Below are 20,032 nucleotides of genomic sequence, written 5' to 3'. Positions count from 1 at the left end.
TACATATTGGGCAATACACTCATTTGCTTTATTGGCAAGAGTTGTATTACTTAATATGAAGCTAGAGCTAGCAGGAGGTTAGCTTTCATAAATACTAGAAGCAGGGAAACAGTCAATAGCCAGACAAGAAATATTTTAGATTTGAAGTCTGTGTACTTTAAAAAGATGCTGGTACAGTAGGTATATTTTTAAGATGATAGAGGTTAGGGCTGCTCGATTATGGCAAAAATCATAATCTCGATTATTTGGGTCAATAATTGTAATTGCGATTATTAAATGTGATTATTCATTGACTTTGAAAACATCCATTTATTGGAGAAAGAAAATGTGAACAGTATGTTTTTAACAGTTGATTAACCTGAACTTTAAGTATAATTCAACTGAAAACCCCCCCCCAAAAAAGTGATAACAATAATAAAAAATAATCGTTTTATTTCGATTACGTTGTTTTCGTAATCGTTGCAAGCCATAATCGTAATCGCGATTAAAATACGATTAATTGAGCAGCCCTAATAAAGGTAGATGTTTCCCTCTGATTCCACTACTTTTACTAAGCTTAGTCAATGGTCTGGTGGTGTACCTCCATATATAGCGTAAAAACTAAAGAAAGGTATTGATCCTATTTCCGTACTCTCTGCAAATAAGCATATTTCCCAACATGTCAGACAATTCCCTTTTAAACATTTAAAAGAAGAAAATAGAACATACAACATGTTGTCCTAGTCGGTTTAAGATGTTGTTTTCCATAAGATTCATTTATTTAAAACTACTGCATATGTATCTCGGAGTTTATTCATGCTGTTTTTATGATTCAGCATTTGTTACCAAGCCTCTTGTACACACTGCGAGCCTGTCACTTATATCAATAATCTTTCCCCAGATTTGCTGACTCATCCTTTAAGTATTACATGGTTCCTTGTTTGCAGCGAGTAGCCGAGAGTACTTGTCACAGTTTCTAAGTGTCCGGCCTTGTATTACTGTACCTGATGTATTAACATCAATATATACACATTCAAGGTGCACAGCAACTCTGCTCGTAATTCAAGTTTGTTTGAGTACTGTGACCTCATTTGAAGTTTTGACTGTGCTGATTAAGGCTTATCACTCACCGTATACAAACAGAGTCTCATTAACATGCTTTCTTTATTTTATAAGAGGGCTGACTAGCAAACACACTAGTGTTGTTGTTCTGCTCTTGAGCTAACTTTGTGCCTCTGTGTGTTTCTCAGACCTCCTGGTGGACATGCTGGGAGTCATGGCCAGTTACAGCATCACAGTGAAGGAGCTGAAGCTGCTCTTCAGCATGCTGAGGGGAGACAATGGCATCTGGGTAAGCGGGTGGACAACTGAAAAAGTGTTTAGCGTGTATCAGTTTTTTTTTCTATCAGTATGGCATCAGGAATATTTTAGTTTGCAGGTACTGGCAAAATAAAAACCAATACAACATCATTATTATTATATGTTGGGATGTATACACGCATATATACTATACATACATTTAAATAGAAATGTCTAATGCTATACAATATTTGAAGTCCTTCCACTCCAATGTGAGAGGAAGCTGCAAACCCCCGACGTGGCTCTAATGGCATCAGAATCATTTATAAAACTCGTTTTTGATGTTCCTGGTCAGTTAACTAAAGCTATATAATAATACAATACCATATTTTAAAGTAAAAGTAAAAGCAACATTTCACTTAACAGATTTATTCTGCACATTTCTTACCAATGTTCTGATAATTATGTTATTTAACTATTTAGGCTTTAACTGTTTTTAAATCAAGAGAATGCTGCAAAAAAAATAAACAATTACATTTTCTGGTTTGCCAGCGGTCTACAATTAAAAGTCCGGGAAGCTACATTTATTTTATACCCAATTATGCAGCATGAGCTTGTTTGTATGCCATTAGTCTGGATGTGACTGAATGGATGGTTATTCTAATGGACTAGAATAATAGGGGATGGTTGTGTATCTGTGTGTGTGTCTGTTTGTCTGTTTGGAGTGATTTTCGAGTGTATGACAAGACAAGAGCAATTAAGATCACGTGTAGCATTTTTTGTATTCTCGTAATCAGCTTAATTAATGCAACAAAGGTTTGAGTTAGTTAATTGTTGTGAGCAATGATGAAAAAACAATGCGACTTAATCAGCTGTGAAGATAAAATCTGTATTGTTCCCTCCAGGTGAACCCCTTTGGGAAGGTTGACATGTTGATAACATGTGAACATGTCATGGCAGACACACATTCTCTCTCCTGATTATTTAATGCCTATGTATTATCCGCACACCCTTTAACTCACAATGCACGGGCAATATTTAATAAACCTTTTTATTTTCTCTTGTAGTTTCTCTGAAATTACAAAATACCCCCATATGTATAAAAACGACCCAAGCATTATTCAATATTTATATTCCGCTTTCAATTGAAGAATTATCCAAATTCTTTGGAGATAAAAAAGGTCTTGTAGTTCCTGGTTCATGTTTGTTGTACATTTAGAGCTACATCATTAAGTGATTTGTTCAGCATCGGGAGTTCTTAGTTTAAATTCCACTCACAGTGCCACTTATTGTCGCCATCTTTACCGCTCCCTGCTGCTCGCTGATTGGCCCTGCCGGCAGCCGATGAGTTTAGTTGACGTTTTGAAACAGACACATGGGATGGTTGTGAGAGGTTAAAGCTACCCTGCTCATTTGTAGGGTTAGCTAGGTGTACACCCTAAAAGTTGCTGGTGTGCACAAGTCAATACGCCGTTGTCCCTTCTCGTTAATGTCCCCTTTACTGAGGCTCCGGGACAACCTCACTGTTCACTGATCAGGGATCCATGGCGAGACCCTCATCCATCCGTCCAGCCCTCTCTCTCTACCTTCTCTTTGCAAATTACAGACCAGTTTCCCTGACAGTAGTATGTTGTAAACTCCTGGAAGACATCATTTGCAAACACCTGTTGAATCAGCTGGAAAGGCATAATGTCCTTACCCCGGTCCAGCATGGATTTCGACAAAACCATTCGTGTGAAACTCAACTCCTAGTCACAATGCATGACCTGGCAAAATATCATGACCAGAAATTGCAAGTCGATGTGGCAATCCTTGATTTCTCAAAGGCTTTTGATACGGTCCCACATAAGCGCCTGTTGCTAAAGCTGGCCCACATGGGTATAACCGGCCCAATACTTGATTGGACCACAACCTTTCTTATGCAAAGGAGCCAACAAGTAGTCGTAGAAGGGGTGAAATCAAGTACAGTTCACGTTGACTCTGGTGTCCCACAAGGCACTGTGCTGGGTCCATTGCTTTTCTTATGCTACATTAATGACCTGCCGTCACATGTAGCATCTACAGTGCGGTTATTCGCGGATGACTGCCTGCTCTACAGGCCTATTAAAAATGGAAGTGACCAGGAAGACCTACAGGGTGACCTGACTAGACTTCAGGAATGGGCTAACACTTGGGGAATGTGCTTTAATACTAGTAAATGCTACATCCTACGAACAAGCAGATCAAAAAACCCGCACATTAAAAACTATACTCTATGTGGCCAGGTGTTAAAAGAGGTGACCCACCAGCCTTATCTTGGGGTAGAAATCCATAACAACCTGAAATTTGGCCAACACATTGGCCAAATTGTAACACAGGCAAACCGTTCGCTCGGCTTCCTATGCGCCTGAACCTACGACGCTGTCCCCAGAAACTGAAGGAGACAGCTTTTTTGGCCCTAGTACGTTCTAAACTAGAGTACGCCAGCTGGGTCTGGGACCCCTACACTGATTAAGACAGTGATGCCCTGGAATCAGTACAAAGAAGAGGTGCAAGATTCATTTTTGGAGATTATGAATGGGACAGCAGTGTCACAGAAATGCTCAAGCGGTTGAACTGGGTGGAATTAAGTGAAAGGCGGCGATTGGTTCGTTTGGTTCTCTTCTTCAAGATTGTCCATAACATCTCAGCCATTGATGCATCAATGTACCTAGAGCCAGTTAGAAGAAGTGCAACCCGCAAAGCCAACTCTTTGAACTTAGTGACACTCTTAAATACTCCTTCTTTCCGAGAACAATCAGAGAGTGGAACTTGCTACCAGAAGAAGCTGTCATCGCAGAAACCGTGGAGTGCTTCCGGCATATTTTAAGAGACATTTAGCGGGGATCATCCATCCCCCACTGAGCGTGATACCTCTGGGTTCTGCTCAGTATTAATCCAGATCCAGATCTTTCTGATAACTACAATCAGCCCGTACACCTCGCTCCAATTCCCCACTCTTTTACAATTCCTCCTCCCCCAGCGTCCCCCTCTCGAGACAGATCGATTGAGGGTTGCCATGGTATTGACGAGGTGTTGTCGGAGGAGGGCGGAGGTGATTGAAGAGTTATTGATCCACTGGGGTTGTGGTAGAGATGTGATGTCACTCCATGTTTTCTGTTGTTTTCTTTAAAAAGAGGCTCCTGCTGTGCCTCTGATGGTCTGCAGATTATAAATAATAATGACCCTCTCCGTTTCTCTTCCTATTTTTCTCTCCTCTCCTCTCCTTTCCTCTCCTTTCCTCTCCTTTCCTCTCCTTTCCTCTCCTCCAGCCAAGACATGCTATCAAGCTCTTGTCAGTGTTGAACCAGATGCCTCAGAGACACGGTCCTGATACCTTCTTCAACTTTCCAGGACGCAGTGCAGCGGTGAGTCTGACCAATATAATAATAATAATATAATCAAATAATAAGCTTTATTTCTAAAGCACCGTTCTTTCAACAATTGCACTCCAAGGTGCTTTAGAGTAGACAACTGACAGATAGTCACAGAAAATGTACACCACATAGAATACAGTTACCAGTAAAATACATACAAATACACATAAAAAGAGCGTGGAACAGACATAGAAATATATAGATTACAATTCATGACAATAAAAGGAGGAGGATAGTGCAAATTGACATTGTGATAACAAATCGAAATAATGGCAACGATGGGATGATAATAATAATAATAACAACACAAAATCAGGTGACAAAGAAAGTACAGCGGAGAGCAAGTGTTAGGTTCCTAAAAGGCTAAAGTGAACAGATATGTTTTGAGCTTCCTTTTAAAGTCTGCCACCGAGAAAGCTTCCCTGATGTCTATAGATATTTTGTTCCTTAGCTTTGGGGTATAATTGACGAAGGCTGCATGACCAATCTTCGTCACACACACACACACACACACACACACACACACACACACACACACACACACACACACACACACACACACACACACACACACACACGCACACGCACACGCACACACACACTTGAGCAGTATTATAAAGCAATTAGGCAAATGTATCTTTGTGCTCCCTTGTTGCTGAAGATACCTTCATGGTAATTTTCGTGGCAGTTAGTCAGCACATCTTAATTGGCACTTTTCTGCAGCAGTGCAAGAGGTGATGATTGACTGAGAGGTGTATTGATTGCTTTAAACATTGGCATGATCTGGTGTGTGTGTGTGTGTGTGTGTGCGTGCGTGTGCGTGTGCGTGTGCGTGTGCGTGTGCGTGTGTGTGTGTGTGTGTGTGTGTGTGTGTGTGTGTGTGTGTGTGTGTGTGTGTGTGTGTGTGTGTGTGTGTGTGTGTGTGTGTGTGTGTGTGTGTGTGTGTGTGTATCCAGGCCATAGCTTTGCCACCAATAGCCAAATGGCCTTACCAGAACGGATTCACTATCAACACTTGGTTCAGGCAGGATCCACTCAACAACATCAACGTGGATAAAGACAAACCGTACCTCTATTGGTAAGTATAGCACCATTCATTCGGTCTATTTCATCGTAAAAGTCCTTCATCTGTACTTGGAATAAAGGCATTAAGGGAAAAAAAGACTCTTCAGTGCTTCGCAACTGTCTTGAGATTTTCCATCTACCATCGATTTTTTATTCTTTGCCTGTCTTGCTGACCCCATAACATCACGTTGACATTTTTGCCAGCGCTGTTACAGAGGAATCAAAGACATCAATGGGTAAACATCAGGTTTTTGTGTCTGTCCTTCAGGATCACAGAATAAGGTTTTTTTTCTCTTTAGGCTCTCAATTTCCAGCGCTTACGCAGAGCAGAAAAAGCTGCAGTAATACCAGCTTTCCTACCGGCAGCATCCCTCAATGCCGCACAGATTAAAGTATTTTTCCTGGTTGTGTAAGAATTGTACCTCTTGTTGACCGTACAAGCTGTCTTCTTTGCCTCTGCCATCACTATTGATCCAAGCTAAGAGAAGCACGCTGCTGATGAAAGCAAGTTCGGCCCGGTTTCTACTGAATGTTAAAAGGCATTCTGGTTAAAGTAAGAAGAAACTAAGTGAAGTAAGCACGAGTGACGCAGGTTGAGGGTGAGTGCACTGTACTTAAACACAGTAAGAAAAAAAGCACTTAATGGACTTCAGACTTTTGCTCTGGCCGAATACACTCCAACTTTAGCTTTCAGCACTTTACAGAACAGGTGATTTAATACGTAAGTGCTGTCCAGGCAGTGGAGGACTGGCCATCGGGACGTTGACAATTTACTACTGGTACCAAAGTCGAGATGCCCGGGCTGATTGTTTGTCCCAGTCCGCCCCGCTATATTGTCACTGATTGGTTTCATGATTTGTAATAGGAACAGCAAAATCTACAACTGTGACATAGTGCTAAATATTTAATAATCACATTAACAATGATTTTGAACTATTATTTGTTGAGCTAGTCCCCTTACTGACACATGATAAACACTTAACTCATTAGAGTGAATAAGACAGAAAGGAAGTTAATAGAAAAACAGATAATGAATTACAGTATAACTTTAAATGTCAAGGCACTCCATTATAAGTGCACTGCTTGGAGGATGCCTCTGTTAGTCGTGCAGCTCTGGACCTCGAAGTAAGCGGTGTAACCACTATGAGGCTTTATTTAGCTTTGGCCTTTTATTTAATTAAACTCCTTTATTCTGCTTTTTTGCTTTTTCCCTCCACCGTCCTCCCTTTACTCCCCCCCCCCCCCCCTCCCTTCTCACAGTCAAACTTGAATTCATTATGAACAGAAAGGGTTTTGCTTAACAAGCGGGAAGCTGCTAGTCTACAGCATGTATGACATACATCCGTATATTCTCCCCGATACCATTGCAGGGATGAGCTCTGATCATGGAGAATGTCAGGATGTAATCATGTTGCCCTAGTAACCGCTTGTCAAGTTGTCATGGTAAGTGTGGAACGAGAGCCCAGGTCTTATCATCCTCCCCCAGATGCAGCTGCTCCTCCAGCCGCCTGTCTCACAGTATGGCGTCTCCACGGCTGCATGAAGGCCGCGATAACACACTACATGCTCTCTAACGTGCACCAGGGATTCTCTCAAGAGGGATTTATATCTGCTCTCTGGCTCCGCTATGTGTGTGATCCTTCTGGGTCCCCTTTTTTTTTAAGTCAAATGTGCCTTGTTGTTTTTGTGAAGAAGCTTAGCTGCCAGACTGCTTTACATACATGGAGTTTACCAGTGCGGGGAGAGAAACAATATGGAGGGGAAATAGAGGGAAGAGGATTAGTTGTGTTTCTCCGCAAACCTATGATCTGGGACCCATTTTGCTGTTGCAAAGAAAACACTTTAAAATCTGCCTTTCTATGACTTGTATTTGCTTAAACGTCTGTTCTGTGAGTGTGAAAGGTGCGCTTCTTTTGTTTTTGTTTTGGCAGGATTTTCTTTTGTAACAGTTTTGTCTGTGAAAAGATGGTTAACTTCCTTTTGATGTAGTTAACCTTTTGCTAGTGATAGCTTGCTGAAACAAAAATATTATTTACAAAACAACTGGTCTGACAAATCAAACCAGACAACAAAGTCAATATGTAATATATTTGACAAGTGTTTGCTTTATTTTTTTTGTACCATCCATTCAAAAGTGTCACGTCATTCATATTCACTCCAATGTAATGAAACCGTTCGACCATTCATTAAGAAGAGCCAACATCACTTTGATTTAGAGCCCTTAGTTTTGAACTGAAAGCCATGTTTTGAAACCCAATCTTTTATCGATAACAAACTGAAATGAGTGTCTGATTTGTTTTGCAGTTTTCGCACCAGTAAAGGAATAGGTTACTCCGCTCACTTTGTGGGAAACTGTCTCATCGTGACATCGTTGAAGTCGAAAGGAAAAGGCTTTCAGCACTGTGTGAAATATGATTTCCAGCCTCGCAAGGTAAGAAAAACATACACAAACCAAACTACCGTGCTCAGTTAATGTGTTTTATTCTGCACAGACTGGTAACCTTGTGCCACTTGTCGGATGAGACGGCATCAAAAGTGTGCTGCTGTTCTCTTCTTCTATCTGCCGCGCTCTCACCAGGAGTGTTGATGAGTGTAGATAAGTTCTGTCAATTAAGACCTGCACACTGCCACTCTGCCGCGCTGTCAGCATTCTGCTACCGCTCTGCACACATAAACACACATTCACTTGATGAGATGGCCTTCTGCAGTATATGCTGACCCAGTAGAATTGCTGCACTGTCTAACAAAGTTCCCAGTGGTTCCATTATATCAATTCATAAGTCCCCATGTCTCACAGCATTTGGACCGCCCTGTGCATGTTATCATTTGTGTGTGTGTGTGTGCAAGTGTAGTATTGTCCACTTCTAAGCAATGCATTTTTCTAATCAAAACACATGCACAATTTGAATGCTGCATTAATGAGAGCAAAGGGAAAGCTTTGGAAGAGAGTTCTGGCGAATCAATGAGTTTAACATGTTATAAACCTCCAATGTTGGCTAACCGTCTTATAGAGAGCTAAAGCTGTTAGAGGAAACATTCTCAGTATTGCCAGAGCCGGACATCTTGACACAAACACACAAGTGCTAAAGACAATCTGAAAGGAGTCATTGCACAGTGCCAGGCAATACCAATAATGTGTTCCCAAAAGTCTGTGTTTATTGATTTATAAGAGCAAAGGTGCAAACAACACATTAAAGCCGTCTAGTCAATATATTGGATTTGGCCACCAACAGTGCAACGTATGAAATATGATACAAAAGCAACATATATACAACTGTCTGGCGGCAACACCAGTCACCTGTTATGGTGGAGACATTCATTAGGATAACATTTAAACACAACTAAATTGACAAATTAAAATACAGCACTTCTGACATCAAAAACATGATGAAAAACAAGACAGTTTTGAAGGTAAACTGTTCAAATCTAACATCCTCAGGGAAAACAAGCCAAATGTACTGTATCGTTTTTATTTCATCTGGTTTCTCTCCTAATGTGTTTTTCTATTTCCAGTGGTACATGATCAGCATCGTCCACATCTACAACCGCTGGAGGAACTCTGAGATCCGTTGCTATGTCAACGGTCAACTGGTCTCCTACGGCGATATGGCCTGGCACGTCAACACCAATGATGTAAGAAGTTTGGCTTAAAGCAGGGGCAGTTTGTTGCCTTGTGAACTGGGGGAGAATTAAAGGGGCCCTATTATGTTACTTTACAGGTTTCTGTGCATGTAAATGGTCTGAAAATGCTAAAATGCCAAACTCTGGTTTCAGACAGAGGGTGAAAAGAGATGCTGCAGCACAGAAGGAAAAATAAAGAACTTTTTTGACCCAGGACGTAAACATTTCACAGGAAAGGCACAAAATACAATACAATTATGAAACCTGAACATTTGCATAATAGGGCCCCTTTAAATAAAAAATGTGATTGAGCTTTGATAAAACATATTTTCTGTAAATCAGATGTTGCTAACAGAAGTTTTACCCCAAATAAGAAATCTGGAATGGCCTCTTAAATCTGGTATTACTCGGGCTCCTCGCTCACCTCCTAATGTGATATTGGCAAACATTTGAGTTTTGCCCTCTGCAGGCGTCAGCTGGTGCAGAGGTGCCCTTGGGCTGCGTTCCAGCACACCTCGCCTCAAACTCCAAACTTTTCCATTCCGCAGGGCACAGATACTCGACCTCTCCGTGGCAGCAGAGCCTTTATTACACCTCCTTCACGGTTGGCTCTTGACATTGCTGCAATTAGCAAGGGCCGGTGTTATTCTCTGTAAGAAATTGCCTGACCTTGAGCTATAGAGTGTTTCTGTTCACGCAGCTCACAGCAAAAATCACAAGACAAATAAATCCACAGTACACAAGTTAAAGAACAAGTGTCTCGATGCTATCAGGGTTTCCAAAGAGGAGCAGCTAGAAAACAAGCAGCCATCAAAAGTGAATCTGCTTTTTCGCCATCCATGTTATTCATCTCTGCAGAATACCACAGGCTTATGACCACAGAGTAAAATGAATAATTGATTAACTCTTGAGTCGTCTTAGAGATTGTGAAGATCAATGCTTCTTCTCAACAGTGTTATGAGTCCTAAAACACACAATCTAAAAGGGAGAATTTATGTGTGGCATGCCTGTAGTTTGCAAGTCCAAGAGCAATAATTAGTTTAACTGAACATAGACTGTATAAGACAACACAAATGTATAAATGATGAGATCCAAACCCTCTTTACAAGATACCTCTCAGAGTTCAAAATGCTTGATGTCATAGCTAATGTGTTTTCTTGTGTTTCTCTTTTTTTTTTTTTTTTGCAGAGTTACGACAAGTGTTTCCTGGGCTCTTCAGAGACAGCGGACGCTAACAGGGTGTTTTGTGGGCAGCTGGGAGCCATTTACGTATTCAGTGAAGCTCTCAACCCAGCTCAGATCTTTGCCATTCATCAACTTGGCCCAGGATACAAGGTGAGACAGCGGCCACCTCCTGCCTTATCCCCCGCCGTACTGCATGTAGTATACTGTGCATCAATGTCATGCGCCATTTGGCAGGAAGAATATGCTGGCGACTTGAGGATTTCATGGTCAATGTTACTAAAGGCTGTCTTGCCCTGCTCACATTGTCCGCTAGATGTAGTTGAGAGGCCTTCAATCATTCTTAGGCTGTCAATCGCAGACAATAAGCTGCGTGTTGATGCCTGGACGTCTTCCTGGTTGGTAGGTTGAGGGATTTGTTGTTAGTTAATGTATAAAACATATATTTCACATCTTATGGGCTCTCTTATGGAGCATTAATACTGTGGAGCATTTTAAAACTCTAGTTAAAGTACTTTTACCTAAGTGAAGGATCTGAACACTTTCTTTATCCCTGCGTAGCACTTCCTGCAAAATCACAAATAGATTTATGGAAGAACGCGAGGGTGGATTTGCCTTCAAGGTCAGTCAAGACAGAGAACTTTGAGTTCCTGTCGTACACAAATTATTCAAATCAGTCTTTACAAAGTTGGATCTTGAACACTGATGGCTTTATAAATCACCATCCCTGCCTTTAGGTTGAGGGCTTTGTTGTCACTTAATGTATAAAATGTATATTTCACATCTTATGGTCTCTTATAGAGCAATAATACTGTGAAGCTTTTCAAACTGTAGTTTAAGTAGTTTTACCTAAGTAAAGGATCTGAATACTTGTTTTATTCCCTGCGCATTACTTCCTGCGAAATCACAAATTGATGTGTGGAATTTGCGGTTTGGAAGCATGCGAGGGTGGATTGGCCGTCAAAGTCAGTCTAGACCAAGTACTTTGAGTTCCTGTCAAACAAAAATCATTCAAATCAGGCTTTACAAAGTTGGATCTTGAACACTGATGGCTTTATAAATCACCCTCTCTGCCTTGTGGCCTGGCTTTCGGAGACAGCTAAGATGTCCCATCACCTTGCCAGCTGTCAGCTTCTTGTTTTAGCAGACTTGCTCGCCTCAGGCCAACTACAGCTTGCTTATGAAGGTGTCAACATTTTAGCACCAAGATACCGTGCAGGGATATTTGGTGCTGCTGATGTGTGTGAACATCTGCTGGTATTTTAACAGCTCCTTAGAAAAGGGTATATATTAAATCAGGAGTTTTGCTTTAATTCACCATCACATGATTTTGTGACACTGCTGGAGAAACCCATTGACAACATGCAGAGAACATGTGGCAGAGACTCGCTCACATCAGAAGTCACGTTATAGACTAGAGTCCTCTCTTGCTCTTCCTAATGATCGCATTCTTTGGGTTTGCTGTTTCTCGGCCATGAATACTGATTCCTCACTCTGTCACAGCCCACGGCTTCCTCCGGCTGATCAGTGAAATGATTGCCTCTCTGCGTGGCGCAGAATGGGCTTCTCAGATGCCCAGACCAGACCATTAAACGGCTCAGTTGTTTCAAAGCCACGGGCATCTGAGCTGCTATTGTAACGACGGGTTTCTCGGTCAGATAAAGTAGAGCACCAGTGGGAATTGTGTAACACAGCTTCCTGTCTTAATGCGAATATAAGCCTACCTTGTTCTTAAGACTTCACACTGAGGAGTATGACAATTTGCTACTGGAGCATTGCCAATCGTTGAGGAGAACTGCATCAACGCACGCTGAACAGTATGTGTCTGTGTGTGTAGCTGTATGTAGCCTCTTCCAGTGTCAGTGTGACTGTTCGGTAATGAGGAGCAAAAAGCAGACAGACACTCTGCTCGCTCTGCTAAACATGCCTTCAGCAATGTGAGGGTGTTCAAGGTCTTCTCGCCTGATGCGGCTCATGATGGCCGACGCGCTGTGTGTACTGAATGTCTGTACGCGTGTGCAGCTCAGCACCACCATGCCCTCCTAATGACAGAAGAAGGTGCTATGGTTAAAGGAACGCTTCTGGGTTTTGTGTGTGTGTGTGTGTGTGTGTGTGTGTGTGTGTGTGTGTGTGTGTGTGTGTGTGTGTGTGTGTGTGTGTGTGTGTGTGTGTGTGTGTGTGTGTGTGTGTGTGTGTGTGTGTGTGTGTGTGTGTGTGTGTGTGTGTGTGTGTGTGTGTGTGTGTGTGTGTGTGTGTGTGTGTGTGTGTGTGTGTGTTCTGTTAATGTCCTCTCTCTCATGTTGTTCAGTGTGTTGCTGGTTGCACTCTTCATCCGGAGTCCAGATGTCCTCATTGCGGTGTACTGCCAGCAATCTGGCCATAACGCACTTAATGGACCGTGTGACTCTTATCTGGACACCCGCATTTGTGTATCGCCTGCTGTGTGTATTCCTCAGGTTTGTACTGCCAGCAATCTGGCCATAACGCACTTAATGGACCGTGTGACTCTTATCTGGACACCCGCATTTGTGTATCGCCTGCTGTGTGTATTCCTCAGGTTTTATGATACCATTATTGAAAATACTCTTGTTTAGTGCATTTTAATAAATGTTCATAGGATTGTTGCCTAAAAATGTTTTTTATGGGGCTCAGTTCGGTAAGGAATAACTTGAGTCCTCGGCTCAAAATAGGGATGACTATCCTAAAAACCACGATCACATTTTTAATAGGTTTTATCTATTCATTAATCAATTTGATATCATATATGAAGTTATTGCATGGCTGTTTGGTATCAGTACCAATAATCAAAGCTACAAATCTGTAATGCATTCTATCTTGAAAATGTTTGAATGATACCCAACTTATCTCTGGTGACTCTAACCTCCATCATTTGCAAAAATACGTGTTACAACGGGTATGCCACATTTGAGAGAACTTGCTTTGGAGACACCACTTCGCAGTCCGAGGCAGAGCTACAGTAAATAGAGTAGAAGTGTGTGAGCATGTGTGTGTGGGTGTGGTGTTATCACTGAAGGCCAGGGTCGTAACTGCAGCTGTCAGGTGTGACAAATGTTGAGTTGTTACTTTATTCCTCTGCGAGTGTTTGTCCAAATCGGTCAGGGACACACTTGTTTTTAAGCGTGTTGTGTAAAGATTTACATTTGTTACATTTGCACTTTTCTCACTTGCATGCCTTTTATGTAGCCGGCTGAATGCCTTTGTAGTACATTTCTTAGTACTTCAAAGAGTCAGCAAAGCTCCTCCTTGGCTACACATTCAGATACCGTCGCTTAGCACGGTATCATAATTACATGCTCACATTTCCGCAGCCACATCTTAACATACAGTATACACAAGTACACACGCTTCATAAATGCACCACAATCAATTGGCTTACACAGCAGGAAAGGTGCATTTTAATATTCAGGCTATTCAGTGTTTTCTTTGTGCGGAGGGCCCACTAACCTTCAAAAATAAACCTTAGAGCAATTTATTTGTGTTTGTGATTGATTATCCTTGCCCTTGGCTGCAGTTTTCTAGGTTACTTTAAATGAATGAGCATTTTCACACTTTTGTTTACTATACATTTTTAACATCAGCTCTTGTATTTCACAAAAGAAATATGATCTCAAATCAGATCATATTGCTGTTCTGCCCTGTTATGTTGAAATTACTCTCGTAAATAATATTCTGTTGGCAACAATATGTGTGGAAAGTGTGCTTCAGATTTAGATTATAGTTATAAGTAAGCTTTTTGTTTTTACAATTGATGCGATAATGGGAAGGCAGTAAAAGATTAGGGGTTTGAAGCAGTATTCAGCTCCTGGACCAAGATGAGGATGTTACGCTGTGGAGGGGATGTTGTCTTTATTGTCTCCATTGTACGCTACACTCCTTGCTTCAGTGTGAAATGTTGTGCGGCATGGTGGATAAAACAGCTCAGGGCTCATGTTCTACAGCAGACCTCAGATGAAAGGTTCAGAACACGCCGGGCCTGCAGGTCTGTGAGCAGCCCGGGGCTTTCCTGTGCAGTCAGGCTGAGCAAGGCATCATGGGACGCAGGTGCTCCAAGGGGGCCCTTTCCTGGAGCTGATGCGAAGGGTTACGGAGCAAATAGCTGGCCTCTCATTGGCGGGGCTCCATGTGTGTATCAGCCAGCTTCAGGACATATGGACCCCCAGAACTCTGAACACACTAAAAGCATCCTACACTGCCTACAAAATATGTTTTTCTTTTAAGTAAGACAAGAAGTTTCCACAGATGTGTCAGTCAGTTGCTGGTCAGTACAAGAATCCTCTCAAGTATGAAAGCTACAAGGAAAGTAGTCCATGAAAAAACCTTTAAGATTTCATTGGAAACATTTTTACAATTGTTGCTTGTTATGAAATTGAATGTATAAAATAACATAGACTAAAAAGAGAGGAGATGTGTCACTGTTGTTGGTCAGTACAAGAATCCTCTCAAGTATGACAATTACAAGAGAAACAATTGTTACATGTTATGAAATTGAGAAGCACATGTGTCTCTCTGTGTACTCTCGTGTATTATTTTGTTTGACTAAAAAGAGAGGAGGAACATTTGGAGATCAAGTCCCCTCTCTCCCACACATCCGGCCCTTTCCATCTCTTATTCTGAGCTAATTGAATTAGTGCCTGTGTTAGCGCTGTGTTCATTAAGCTAATGCTGTGATTTTTACACAGGGCTCATGCTGCAATTAAGCAGGCTCCATTTTGGGTGTTTAACTTGTACACACAGACACACACTTCCCTCGTCTCTGGACAAGTCATTTGTCTGCTTGTTTTTAAAGTTTTTCTCACACAACCTCTTCTCTCTCCACCATTGCAGAGCACCTTCAAGTTCAAGTCGGAGAGTGACATCCACCTGGCCGAGCACCACAAGCAGGTGTTGTACGATGGCAAGCTGGCCAACTCCATCTCCTTCACCTACAACGCCAAGGCGACGGACGCGCAGCTCTGCCTGGAGTCGTCGCCGAGGGAAAACGCCTCCATCTTCGTCCACTCACCGCACGCTCTCATGCTACAGGTCAGTCTGCTGGACTCCTCGGAGTGGCTGCTCGTCACTTGCCTGGTTACAGAGCTCTGATTCACCGCTCAATCGTCAGCCTATTCAAGTATGAATGATTGATGTGAAATTAAATGTCAGTTCAGTCTGATTATCAGCCTAGTTTGTCACAGGCTGACTCACACTCGCCTCAATTGTATTAAGGAGAAATCTGCAGTTTTCATCCTGCTTGAAAAATATGTGGTGCTTTCTACAGAAGAACATCAGTTAAATAGAAATGTAAAAGATAGACAAATAAGTACCCTGCAGTAAATACCAATGTTTTAATGCTCAACATTTTTGCTTAGAGTCTTTTCCCTTTTATTCAACTTTGTCTTTTGTAGATATTACTTGTACTTTTGCCAATAGTTATTTTTTCAAGGCTGGTTGCTGATTCTTCTTTAGTGCAAAAATAAATTGCACCAGTCATTCAGGCACCAATTGAGTTTTTTGGTGGCTAGTTATTTCAGTTATAATAGAGGTCGCACATTCCACTTGGTTCCTTGATTCAAACAGATGCCCTTTGCAGCTAAATCAAAGTTTTATAATAATTATTGAATCAACAAAAACATGTCAAAAGTTATGTTTGAAATCCATAATAATGTTTTCATTGCATTATAGCATCATGGATTACATTTCAAATAGAAGACTTATGAAAAGGGAAAAGAAGAAGGATAGCTCTGTACATCCACTGTAAATCAGGGCTATTCACACTTTATTTAACCAGGTTCATCCTATTGAGTTCAAAGACCTATTTGACAAGGGGAGACCATGCCAATAATATCAGCAACACAGAGCTTCAGCAATTCCTTTTAAAACCCATTTGAATAAAATCAAAAGATCAGTATAAACATTTGCACACGGATAACCTTGATTCAATAGATTTCACCAGAGCTTTAAACGTGTTCAGGGTTACTGAGTTTTGAGGTTTAAGATCAACTCCAATAATGATCTTACTTTTGGTTGGTATTGCAATTTCCCTCATCAAACATCTCAGAGCCTCCCATGGCCCTATACTACACGCTGTACTGCAGGTAAAGACAGTGGCAAATACGATTCATGTACAACCATACTTGCTAACGCTTCCGATTTTCGCGGGAGACTCCCGATTTCATTGTCCTCTCCCGGTTTCCTCCCGGGGTCATATTTCTCCCGATTTCTGACAAAATCAGATTTACTCAGGACTGTTTCCACTCGGACTTTAATACAGCTACACCATTGTTTGGTTTCCATGGTAGCACGTCTCTTTAGTAGCACGTGCAACTGAAAGTCTGAGAGGGTGAGGAAGATAGACAGAAAACAGAACAAGAATCGACAACTCTACCCTCTGCCCACTCACACATCACACAACATCGAATCCCATAATTTGGCAAACAAAACTAAGTCTGGTAATGAAGTAATGCTGTATATGAGACCTACTGTAGATGTTCAACTGTCAGTCGGATATGAGTTATGTTTTATTGGCAGTGAGCGATTGCATCTAGGTGTCTGTGCACATACAGTATAGTACAGTATAGTCTTTGAGAGCGCTAACAGTCTATTTCCCTCCCACAGGATGTGAAGGCCATTGTTACCCACTCCATCCACAGTGCCATCCACTCTATAGGAGGCATCCAGGTGCTGTTCCCTCTCTTCGCTCAGCTGGACTACAAACAGCTCAATGACTGCAGCGTGGACACCACAGTCTGGTGAGTGGTGTTCTAAAAATCTAAAACGAAAATCAGTGGCTGCAAGCAGTTCACTGATAAAGACAATACAAATCATTTCTAGTACAGTAAATAAGCTAAAACATCATTTCTTTCCTGCATTTTTTTTTTATTAATGTGCAAAATGTACTGACGCTGATCCTGGAATGGACCCAGTAACAACCGAGAACAAAGAGACTATGAGAGAAATTAGATAAAGACGAGTTTTCTACGTCTGATAATTGTCTTCTATCTGAAGGAGCAAAATTGCAATTATGCCGCAGGCTAGAAATAACTGAAAGTAGAGAGCAGGGTGTGTACGTGTGAAAGAAAGAAGTGTTTTGTTGTTTTCCCTGGAGCGTTGAGCCGCTTTGAGAAAGTTGGAGTGTTTTTTTTTCTCGCTCCGAGATTGCCTTGATTCCCCTCCATCATGTGAGGCTTAATGCAGTTACATCAGGCCGCATCTCCACATCATGTTAGCTGCATCCGAGAGCATTTATCAACTATCATCAGGGGGATAGCAATAACAAACGGAAAGAAACACCTTCCTATTAAAAATAAACGATGGAGAAGGGGATTGTGGGTATGGGGAGAGGTGAAGCAAACATGGAACGGGTTTTCTTGCATCTTAAAAGTCACCTATTGTGCAAAATCTATTTTTTCATGTCTTTTATACATCAACATGTGTCCCCTCTGTGTAAATATATTCTGAAAGTTTCAGGGAAAAATATTTGCTCACTTTTTGTCCTGATCTATTTATATAAACACCTGTTTGAAAATGAGCTGATCAGATTTTGGACACTTTATGATGTCATAACGATTTTTTGGTTGTGTAACCATTAGCCAATCACCAACCAAGGTAACCCCCCCCCCACCTTATCACCTGAATCTCCTCCTAGAGCACCATTGTGTTCTTTTTAGCCAAATATCTCTCAGAGGGGCGTGGGGAGGGGCTCCTTATTTTCATCTAAAGTAACAGACAGAGAATCAGCCCTTTTGAAACAGGGCTGAAACAGAGGGGATTATGGGATGCTACAATGCACGATCTGTTTGGTGTTTCAAGTCAAACACTTCAGAGACATGTTTTGTATTTATCTGAGAACTATAATATATTGATGAAAAACCGTATAATAGGGGACCTTTAACTCATACTCCAATACGAACATTTACAAATCTATGGGTAATTTCTAAACATTTTTTCCCTAAAGTGTGTGTGTACCTTGTGTTTGTTGCAGTGCCACCCTGCTGGCCTTCCTGGTGGAGCTGTTGAAGAGCTCAGTGGCGATGCAGGAGCAAATGCTTGGTGGGAAAGGCTTCCTGGTGATTGGGTACCTGCTTGAGAAGGTCAGTAATCGGCCTCAGCGGTGAAGAGTATGTCTTATGTTTCATATTACAATGTCCTCAACTAAGTTTCTCAAGGCTGGTAATTCCATCGTTTTCATAATGCATACATTTCCCTTTACGATTTGCTGTTTACTCTGGAACACCAAATAAACGCTCACTTTACACTTTTAGGAACAGCCAGGAGTTTCTAATAATTTGTGTCGAATGAGCCAATAAGAGAAGGCCTTCTGTAATGCAATATAGCCCAAAACCACCAAATTAACCATTAAATACAAAATGTGGTATTATTCATGAACAGAGAGTTTGTTATAGGACTGTTGTATTGAACTTGATATCTTTAACTACTAGTTGTACAAATTTCACTTGAGTTTTTTATGCAGTATACAACTCTTTCTTTTTTAATAATATGTTGTTATAATTTAGTCTTGTATCTTCTTGCTATAAAAGTAATTCACAGTATGCTAATTAAATGAAAGACTCAATTAAATGCTTATCACCGTTGGCTGTTAGACACCACAGGCACTTTGTAACCACGGTTACACTTGTTTCACTTGTTTCCTTCTTTCCCTTTAATCCTGTTTTCTGTCTGTGCTGACACTCTCATTCACTCTGTATGCCTCCTGTGTCACTAAAATATCAAACTGTTACCATGGCGAATGTGCATCTACTTTTCTGTATGGATGCACTTCTTTTTTGTAACAGTTTAAAGAATATGCATTGGTGCTCTTTTGGTCATATCTTGCCCTTAAACATATATTAAGGTGTGTTTTTAAATGAACGGTACAGTTTTACTTAAAGGGGCCCATCTCATGCTTTTTGTGTTTTCCCTTTCCTGTAGTGTGTTGTATAGGTTTTTGTGCATGTAAAAAAATAAACGGGCCCCTTTGAGAGTTAAAACAGGTGTTTGAGTGACCATTCCAATCCCAATTTATATTCCCTTTCTTTTGTCCAGTCGTCACGGGTTCACATCACCAGAGCGGTCCTTGAACAGTTCTTGTCCTTCGCCAAGTATCTGGATGGTTTACCTCATGGAGCGCCTCTTCTCAAACAGCTCTGTGACCATGTCCTCTTCAACGCTGCCATCTGGATACACACCCCTGCCAAGGTCTGTTTACTTGTGTGAACCTACTGACTGTGTATGTGTTTTCATGACCTTGCTGCACAACAAACTACATAGGGTGACTTGAATAGGAGAATGAATGGGTTAATAGAACCATACCTTTGGTGTGAAATAGAAAAATAAGTGCTTTGGAGGATTTGTACAAGGCAAGTTGAAGCAAGCATGAAATATAAGACAGAGATGAAGAGGCACTGACACCTCAGTGCCCATTGCCCTTTACAATAATATGACAAAGGAGGTTACAGAACACGGAGTGAGGAGCTGGCACATCACACAGGGAA

The 20,032-nt window shown here is 41.4% G+C and overlaps 1 protein-coding gene across 1 annotated transcript in view; it reads left to right on the top strand.

The window, feature by feature from the left end:
- The window catches only part of LOC307018444 (neurobeachin-like), a gene marked incomplete at its 3' end in the record, with an annotated part of 48,884 nt that extends 29,130 nt beyond the window's left edge, over window positions 1-19,754 (top strand). The window contains exons 3-12 of the mRNA XM_079648679.1: window positions 1,230-1,330; window positions 4,569-4,664; window positions 5,630-5,751; window positions 8,043-8,169; window positions 9,252-9,371; window positions 10,548-10,694; window positions 15,387-15,584; window positions 17,157-17,290; window positions 18,523-18,631; window positions 19,584-19,754. Coding sequence (XP_079504805.1) covers window positions 1,230-1,330; window positions 4,569-4,664; window positions 5,630-5,751; window positions 8,043-8,169; window positions 9,252-9,371; window positions 10,548-10,694; window positions 15,387-15,584; window positions 17,157-17,290; window positions 18,523-18,631; window positions 19,584-19,754 — 1,325 coding nt within the window. The remainder of the gene's footprint in view (window positions 1-1,229; window positions 1,331-4,568; window positions 4,665-5,629; window positions 5,752-8,042; window positions 8,170-9,251; window positions 9,372-10,547; window positions 10,695-15,386; window positions 15,585-17,156; window positions 17,291-18,522; window positions 18,632-19,583) is intronic.
- Between the last annotated feature and the right edge of the window lie 278 nt (window positions 19,755-20,032).

Source organism: Notothenia rossii, assembly GCF_949606895.1.
Source record: "Notothenia rossii genome assembly, chromosome: 9".
Taxonomy (NCBI): Eukaryota; Metazoa; Chordata; class Actinopteri; order Perciformes; family Nototheniidae; genus Notothenia; species Notothenia rossii.
The sequence above is the reverse complement of the archived record's forward strand: the minus strand, read 5'-3'. Positions and strand labels throughout refer to the sequence as shown.